Raw genomic sequence first — 9,967 nt, forward strand, 5'->3', positions numbered from 1 at the left:
CATTCGTGAATTTCTTATCGAACGGGGTGTAAATTATTGCGGATAGAAAAAAAATACGATTAAACACAAAACGAATTTCCAACAAAAAAATATATATTAGCAAATTAACAAGTGTAAATGTTAATTTTACATAAATAATTACACAATATTGAAGGTTTACGATAAATATTTTAATTTGTATGCAAAATTATTAGTTCTAACTAAAAGAGAAAGTGAAAAAAATACAATTTTTGTGTAAAATTTTTTCTTTTTTTTTTATTAAAGAAGAAGAGTGAAAAAATAGCGGAAAAGAAAAAGAGAAAAAAAAAGAAGTGTGTCTCGCCTGAGTGGAAAATGTAATGGGAGTAGTTGTGTGAGTGCGTATTTGTGTGTATGTTTCTTAAAAACAAAAAGAAAAAAAGCAAATAAGAAAAAAGTAGCTAGATATTAGAAAAAAGTGAAGTTTTTATGCAAAAATTTAAATTATAGCTTAGAACAAAATGGGTACAACTGCAGAAACGATTGTTAATAAAACCGATAATACAACAAATAATACAAATGCAACAAAAACAATGACCCTATTTTGGAGACCTCTAAACCAGACACAAAACCTTACAATAATACAACAACAACATCAATAGCGGAAATAACAACTGCTGCTAGTCCAACAACAACAATTCCTGCAAATAACACCACCACCCACATTACTAAAACAGAAAATGAAACAGAGTGTACGGCGTCACAAGACATCAAATTATTACCCAAAGCATCACCACCTCCACAAGTTATTATTATACCAGCCAATAATGAAGCCTCCACAGCGGCCACAAATGCCGCCAAGAAAATACGTCGTGCATTTTCTATGCCACGCAATCCTTTTCGTTGGTCGCATAAACTAAAAACAACTGCTACTGCTGCTGATCACAAAACTAACGGAAGAGCAGCTCAAGATTCTGGAGGTGGTGAGATAAAAGGCGGAGGTTCTAGTGGTTTAACAGGATTTTCTTCCATTACTAAATCCTACACATTATCTTCATGTGTAGGTGGCAAAAGAGAAAGAGCTGAAAGTTTTGTATCCCTTAATAGTAATGATGACAATTATATCCCCACCACTAATACAAACAACAAGGACACACAGCAAACGCAAGCTGAGGATAAAGAAAAATCGAATACAAGCATTGCGAAAAGTTCAACAACAACAACAACTACTACAAATAAGAAGTTTAACACAAAATCGAATACAATTAATGGAGTTTCAAGTCTAACAAATTCCTCTACCCTGCCGACCGGTGCTTCATTATTCTCAACTTTACCGGCTGGTGCTAGCAATAGTGGCAACAATAATAATGCCAACAATAACAACAATAATCGAGTTTTTAGACGTTCATCATTTCGGAAATTTTTAAATCGCATTACCCAGCATATGACTGCTTCGGTAAGTGATTATTTTTAAATATTTGATTAAAAACTGAAATATTAGATTCTTTTGACCGACATAATTCGATATTTTTCGTACTAACTTATTTGTGATAAATTTTACCAAATATTAGCCGATGAGGCAAAAATTTTACGGAAATATATTCTTGTTGAATTTTATTCCGTTATTGTTGTTAATTATTAATTCCGATCTATTTTAGATCTTGTTTATCTAGTTCAGTTCTAGTTGTGTTCTAGTTCAGTTCTAGTTCAGTTCTAGTTCAGTTCTAGTTCAGTTCTAGTTCAATTCTAGTTCAGTTCTAGTTCAGTTCTAGTTCAGTTCTAGTTCAGTTCTAGTTCAGTATTCTAGTTCAGTTCTAGTTCATGTTCAGTTCTAGTTCAGTTCTAGTTCAGTTCTAGTTCAGTTCTAGTTCAGTTCTAGTTCAGTTCTAGTTCAGTTTCTAGTTCAGTTCTAGTTCAGTTCTAGTTCAGTTCTAGTTCAGTTCTAGTTCAGTTCTAGTTCAGTTCTAGTTCAGTTCTAGTTCAGTTCTAGTTCAGTTCTAGTTCAGTTCTAGTTCAGTTCTAGTTCAGTTCTAGTTCAGTATCTAGTTCAGTTCTAGTTCAGTTCTAGTTCACTTCTACTTCAGTTCTAGTTCAGTTCTAGTTTAGTTCTAGTTTAGTTCTAGTTCAGTTCTCGTTCAGTTCTAGTTCAATTCAAGTTGGGTAATAGTTCTGGTTCTTAATCAAATTTTATTCCTAAATTAATAAATCCCATAAGTTGTTAAGCTTTCTTATGCTTAAACATTATTATGTACACCTAGATGTTGTTGGCCGAAAAACTTTGAATCTTTTGTAAATGAAATCAAAAAAATATATAACAAAATTTAAGGATATATTGTTTAAATATTCATCTATGATTATGTGTATTTGTTAGCAATTGATCCAACATATCGTTAGCATAAAAGTAGAAAAGGCAATAAAAAGAACTACACCCCATTAGGGAAACAAACGACAAATGTTTTAAAAACAACATTCCATGAATACAGAAGTTAAGCATAACGATTTTCATTAATGATATTGATATGATTAATAAATATCAAGGAATATATTCTTTATTCTCTAAGTAAGTAGGTTTATAATTGAGCTAACGATATCTTTATATACAAAAAAATAAATAACAAAGAATTTCAAGCGTATACTGGTATGCACATGATGTGTTACTTTTTTTCATACACATTAACAAAATATAAATGAACAATTTCTTAGATGTTATTATTATATTTTAGGAGGCTTTGGGGTCAATACAAGCACATATACAACAAACAATAGCTTTCAAAATTTTTCTAATAATATAAAAGAAAATTGTTTATGAACATGCATCTTTGATAAGACCATGTACATGTATATATACTTAAAAGATGCTTATATATAACGACTTAATATTCTAATGAATCTTCGACTGAACAGTAGCTGAAAACAAGATTAAGTAAATTTTAAATTAAATGTGTTTTTTTTTAAACTTTTGGTAGAAAAACTTTTTAGGTTTCAATGTTCATAATTTATTTTTTTAATTTATGCAAACTGTAAAGATTATTATCATTTTAACAGCCTCCAATTAAATTCCTATTAAAATTTATTGTTTTGTTTTTTGTTTTACTTTTACTACTTGTACTTTATTGTTGTTTTCTTTTCTTTTTTGTTTGTTTTTTTTTTTCATTTACTGTCGCCGTTGTGTCTTTTCCTATAAGTTTAGTTTCTTTCTTTTTATTTCTGTACTCTATGAATTTCTTTGTTTAAATTTTATTTTTGTGCCTCTTTTTTATAACCATTAAGGAAAATGGTGAGGAGTTTGTGAGTTTCTCTTTGTAACACATTCGAAATATAGTTTATAGAGTCACATAAGTTAATATACTGGGAACAATGTTTTAAGATCATTTCATTGTGAACAATTGGACCCTCTGTCCAAAAACAAAAGTAAATTTTGATATGATTCTTAAGGAATATAGAAACCATATAAATAATTATTGGGCGAACGCTTAATCATCGTTCAAACCCAAGCACATAAGAGATAGCACCTTATCAAAATGGCTGGGGTAACTACAATATGACCGAAATATGTCTGAGAGAAATTACAAGAGAGATTGAAGCTAAAAAGTTTGGATTCAAAATATGTACATATGTATATGAAATATCGTTATTACAATATTTTTACTTTAGTGTAGGGTATATAAGAGTCGGTATAGCTCTTATTTACTTTATTACTTCTTTAATCATGTGTGTACACATCTGTTTGGGTCTTCTATTCAGTTTCATTATATTTTTGTGGTAATTTTCAAGTAGTTTGTCTTTCATTCGGGTTGACTTTGTCGGAATGAAAGTAACAAGAACAACAACAATAACAACTTTAACTACAAATCATAATAACAAAGCAACTATTCTTTATGATCTTCACTTTTGTAATATTTGAAACAAAATAACAAGCTAAATGTTAATGTTTTTTAAAGACTTTTTAAAAAAAGTTTCACTTTTTTACTATGAAGCAGTATTTTTATAATATATTTCTAACTACTATTAGAAAATGAGGCTGAAGTAAAGAGTTTTATGGTTTTAAATTTCATAAAGTAATTAATTATAAAAATGATTTAAGAGAAAAAATATCTTCTGGGCTTTTTAAATGATTATTTTTTCTTTTTTTAACCATTTTTTTTATTTATAATTATTGAACTTTTCCCAAATTAATCATTAGATTTAAATGAAGAAAATAATCTTTTAAAATATATTACGAGAATACACAAGTTTTGCATAAATTGTAATACAATTAAGCTAAATATCGAAAAATTTCGAAATTTTTCATTTGCGAAGGCATTTCTCGGTAAATACAACAACCTCCACTTGCCCAATTCGTACATTTTCTTTATGAGGTCAATCAAATAAAACAATTATGTTGTAATCTTTTAATAAAAATATATTTTCTTAAGTTAAATTCTTTAAATATTTTAAAATTACAATTATTAAAGTGGACTCATTCCACTTTTATTAAATATTTACTTTAGCTAAAGTCTTGAGACAGCAGACAACATACTTACACAGAAAAAAAAAACTGCCTAGATTCTTCAAAATTATAAATGGAAAATAAGTCATGTTGCAATTTTTTTTCTTGTACATTCATAATAATAAGCACAGATATACAACATAATTAAACTGCACAAACAGTTAAATAAATAGCTCAACCCAGCAAACATTATTAACATTAAAAAATATATATATATAATATGTATGAATTTGTATGTGGAAACATGAACAATTATAATAGAAAAAATAAAAAGTTTTTATTTTCAAATCCTTTCATTTCATATCAAATTTGCATTGTTTACTGGGTATTATATCTAAATATCTGCCAGTCTCTTCATCTTATAAATGTAAATTCCTCTATGTGTTACTGTTGATCTTTCATCTCTTTTGTTGTTGCTATTATTATTGTATTTATTGTGTGTCATTTGTTCCAGTCAAAAGAAGTTAAAGCCGGGAGCAAAGTATGACACACATCACGCGACAAATGTCTGTCTATCTCTTTATATTTTTTATATGTATACAAATGTGAGTACGTTTGTAAAATTTTTTCTTTGTCAACAATTTACAATAATAATAAATAAAAGAAAACAAAGAGAAAAATTAAAAGAACAAAAAACAAATGTAAATAACAACGTGTAACACCAGAAAATAACATAAACAATAACAAAAACAAAAACAGTAATAAGAACAACAGCAATAAGAAGTTAAAATAAAGCAACAAATTAAAGAAAGAGTTGCTGAACTTTACAATAATAATAATAATATTTTAGAAACTTTATTTATACCATTTTGTCTGCAGAACAAACTTTAGTTTTAAACAAATTTTGACATAAATAATAACTAAAAATTCAGACCAACTTTAGAAGACTTTATTGGTAATTTCTTCTTGTATCTGATGAATGGCTTAGATCATGTTAGGCTTTACAGTTTGAATCTAACTTCGGACTTTATAGGCTTTCAAAAAAAGTGTCAAATCATGGTTCCGGATTAGACTATAGACTAGACTATAGACTACATTATAGACTATATTATAGACTAGACTATAGACTAGACTATAGACTACACTATAGACTAGACTATAGACTAGACTATAGACTAGACTATAGACTAGACTATAGACTAGACTATAGACTAGACTATAGACTAGACTATAGACTAGACTATAGACTAGACTATAGACTAGACTATAGACTAGACTATAGACTAGACTATAGACTAGACTATAGACTAGACTATAGACTAGACTATAGACTAGACTATAGACTAGACTATAGACTAGACTATAGACTAGACTATAGACTAGACTATAGACTAGACTATAGACTAGACTATAGACTAGACTATAGACTAGACTATAGACTAGACTATAGACTAGACTATAGAATAGACTATAGACTAGACTATAGACTAGATTATAGACTAGACTATAGACTAGACTATAGACTAGACTATAGACTAGACTATAGACTAGACTATAGACTAGACTATAGACTAGACTATAGACTAGACTATAGACTAGACTATAGACTAGACTATCGACTAGACTATAGACTAGACTATAAACTAGACTATAGACTAGACTATAGACTAGACTATAGACTAGACTATAGACTAGACTATAGACTAGACTATAGACTAGACTATAGACTAGACTATAGACTAGACTATAGACTAGACTATAGACTAGACTATAGAATAGACTATAGACTAGACTATAGACTAGACTATAGACTAGACTATAGACTAGACTATAGACTAGACTATAGACTAGACTATAGACTAGACTATAGACTAGACTATAGACTATAGACTAGACATAGACTAGACTATAGACTATACTATAGACTAGACTATAGACTAGACTATAGACTAGACTATAGACTAGACTATAGACTAGACTATAGACTAGACTATAGACTAGACTATAGACTAGACTATAGACTAACTATAGACTAGACTATAGACTAGACTATAGACTAGACTATAGACTAGACTATAGACTAGACTATAGACTAGACTATAGACTAGACTATAGACTAGACTATAGACTAGACTATAGACTAGACTATAGACTAGACTATAGACTAGACTATAGACTAGACTATAGACTAGACTATAGACTAACTATAGACTAGACTATAGACTAGACTATAGACTAGACTATAGACTAGACTATAGACTAGACTATAGACTAGAACTATAGACTAGACTATAGACTAGACTATAGACTAGACTATAGACTAGACTATAGACTAGACTATAGACTAGACTATAGACTAGACTATAGACAGACTATAGACTAGACTATAGACTAGACTATAGACTAGACTATAGACTAGACTATAGACTAGACTATAGACTAGACTATAGACTAGACTATAGACTAGACTATAGACTAGACTATAGACTAGACTATAGACTAGACTATAGACTAGACTATAGACTAGACTATAGACTAGACTAGACTAGACTATAGACTAGACTATAGACTAGACTATAGACTAGACTAGACTAGACTAGACTATAGACTAGACTATAGACTAGACTATAGACTAGACTATAGACTAGACTATAGACTAGACTATAGACTAGACTATAGACTAGACTATAGACTAGACTATAGACTAGACTATAGACTAGACTATAGACTAGACTATAGACTAGACTATAGACTAGACTATAGACTAGACTATAGACTAGACTATAGACTAGACTATAGACTAGACTATAGACTAGACTATAGACTAGACTATAGACTAGACTATAGACTAGACTATAGACTAGACTATAGACTAGACTATAGACTAGACTATAGACTAGACTATAGACTAGACTATAGACTAGACTATAGACTAGACTATAGACTAGACTATAGACTAGACTATAGACTAGACTAGACTAGACTGTAGACTAGACTATAGACTAGACTAGACTAGACTATAGACTAGACTATAGACTAGACTATAGACTAGACTATAGACTAGACTATAGACTAGACTATAGACTAGACTATAGACTAGACTATAGACTAGACTATAGACTAGACTATAGACTAGACTATAGACTAGACTATAGACTAGACTATAGACTAGACTATAGACTAGACTATAGACTAGACTATAGACTAGACTATAGACTAGACTATAGACTAGACTATAGACTAGACTATAGACTAGACTATAGACTAGACTATAGACTAGACTATAGACATAGACTATAGTCTATGTTTTTAGACTACTCTATATAGGCTAGACTATAGACTAGACTATAGGCTCGACTATAGACTAGACTATAGATTAGACTATAGACTAGACTACGGACTAGACCATAGACTAGACTATGGACTAGAATATAGACTAGAATATAAACTAGACAATAGACTAGACTATAGACTTAACTATAGACTAGACTATAGACTTGACGATACACTAGACTATAGACTAGTTTACTTATACCGTTATTTTCTTCCAGTATTTGTTGAAACGGTATTAATGTTAATTTAAGTTCACCTTGTAATCCATTTCAATTCAATCAATATGTTTACTGGGATTATATGCATATTTTGTTTATAATTATTATTATTGTTATTATGTCACTAATCAAGTGCCTTTCCGATGAATCATCATCGTCATGATCATCAACACTACATAAATAAATGTATTATATCGTATGAGGTTTGTATTTTAACCGAGATTTTACATTATTTTTATATCGTGTTTCTTTTTTTAAACATTATTATCATACGTTTTGTGTTTTTTTTTTTATTTATAATACTACTCTCTTTGTTAGGCTAAAATCCAACAATAACAATATAAACAAGAAATTTATTTATATATGAATAAACGAGCAGTAGATATAAAAACTCTCTCTATATTTTTCGTTAGATAAAGTTGTCAATTGTTATTAGAATTCATTATTAGTTTATTTAAATGTCAGCAACTTGTATTTATTATTTGTTAAATGTTTGCTATTTTTGTCGAAAATATCTGCTATAAATTAACACGTGATGTTCTTATGTGAACAATTCATTTTAATTTGTATAGTTATAGAGAGATAACAGTTTTAGACAATTTTGATAGATGATTAGTTGAAAATGAGTTTTAATAATAGATTTATATGTAAATTACATTATTCAATACGATTTTGAAATTGAATTTAATGCACTTGGAGAAAAAAATTCAGAAATGTTAGGAAACTTTTCTGTTCAAATTTCAGTTCAAGGCGAACAATGTTTTGTTGTTAACTCTCAGAGCAGTTACGGTGAGTGTAAATGTTGGGAATGAGTTGATACTAAATGAATGATATACAGAATAAATCAGAGGTGTGCGGACTTGGCCTTAACCGTTTGTTGGTATGAATCATCACTCAACGAATGATAAGTTGTGAAATGGGTTGTATAATTCTGGATATGTGGTTCTTGTCGGTGAGCTTACCTTCTTTGTAAGATTACTCTGTTCATACCAGACTTACTGCATTGCGTCGCTTGTGAGTAAGGAATGAAGTCTTTATCGGTAGGGATCGTGTTTCGATATACCAAATATGTCTCTAAGAATAGAACCAGAACAAAGTCTAGGAAAATGGCAGTAACAGGATTCTATAATGGGAATATATAACAACAGAAATTTGTTTTACTTCACCCGGTATATATTTTTCCTTTAGGGCACCCTGTAGATAATTTTTATAATATTACTATAAATAACTTTAAGATAATGTTGTTCGTAAATAGTTCATAACTGTTAGTTGATAGTAAAACTACTTGCTGCCTACAAATATCAATGTCAAACATATCAAACATACAGTTTAAGTTAAAAAAAAAAAAAACATTTCTAGCAAAATTACATTCAATATCTTAGAATATATTTTATTTTAAACACAGTCGAGTACAATCGATTGCAATTTATATACATTTATTTTAAATTTACATTCTTCCCTTTACTGTTACTATTTTTGTTTTATTCTATCGCCAACATCGGGAGGGGGTTTAAATACACAAACAGCTCAAATATATGTATGTTGTATTTCAAAGCTTTTGAAATATTTAAATAAATTATTAAACTTGTATTGCTTTTTCATTCAAAATATTGTAATGCAATAATGGAAAAATACTTGTAATTTTTAAGGTTAAATATATTTATTTTTTTTTTTGTTGGAAGCGTGACAATTTGTTTTTACCTTAAAAAATATATAAATTGTGAAAAAAACATTCTCTATGTCATTTTTAAGCTGTTGTAGCAAATTTTGATTTTTTTTCATTTATATTTAACACCTAACTTATAATTTGCCCATAAAAATCATCTGCAGTTTTATTCATTTTATTCATATTTTAGCAATAAGTAATTTTTTTTTTTAATTTTACCAATTTTTTTCTTTACTATTTTTACTTGTTTTACCTTTTCTCCACTGCCATTGCCAAATTATACTATTAGATGTAGTTGGTGTTTATTTTTGTGATTTCATTGTATGTCAACTAGCCAGACAGACAACCTTCCTGAAAACGTTA

At 29.0% G+C, this 9,967-nt stretch overlaps 1 protein-coding gene across 1 annotated transcript in view; it reads left to right on the forward strand.

The window, feature by feature from the left end:
• The first annotated feature begins 479 nt into the window (after window positions 1-479).
• Window positions 480-9,967, forward strand: part of LOC119607696 (ubiquitin carboxyl-terminal hydrolase 31) — a 45,608-nt gene continuing 36,120 nt past the window's right edge. The window contains exons 1-2 of the mRNA XM_037961768.1: window positions 480-483; window positions 531-1,414. Coding sequence (XP_037817696.1) covers window positions 480-483; window positions 531-1,414 — 888 coding nt within the window. The remainder of the gene's footprint in view (window positions 484-530; window positions 1,415-9,967) is intronic.

This window comes from Lucilia sericata, unplaced genomic scaffold, assembly GCF_015586225.1.
Source record: "Lucilia sericata isolate MDLA Ls3-8-SP2 unplaced genomic scaffold, ASM1558622v1 Contig000734F_arrow, whole genome shotgun sequence".
In the NCBI taxonomy this organism is placed as follows: Eukaryota; Metazoa; Arthropoda; class Insecta; order Diptera; family Calliphoridae; genus Lucilia; species Lucilia sericata.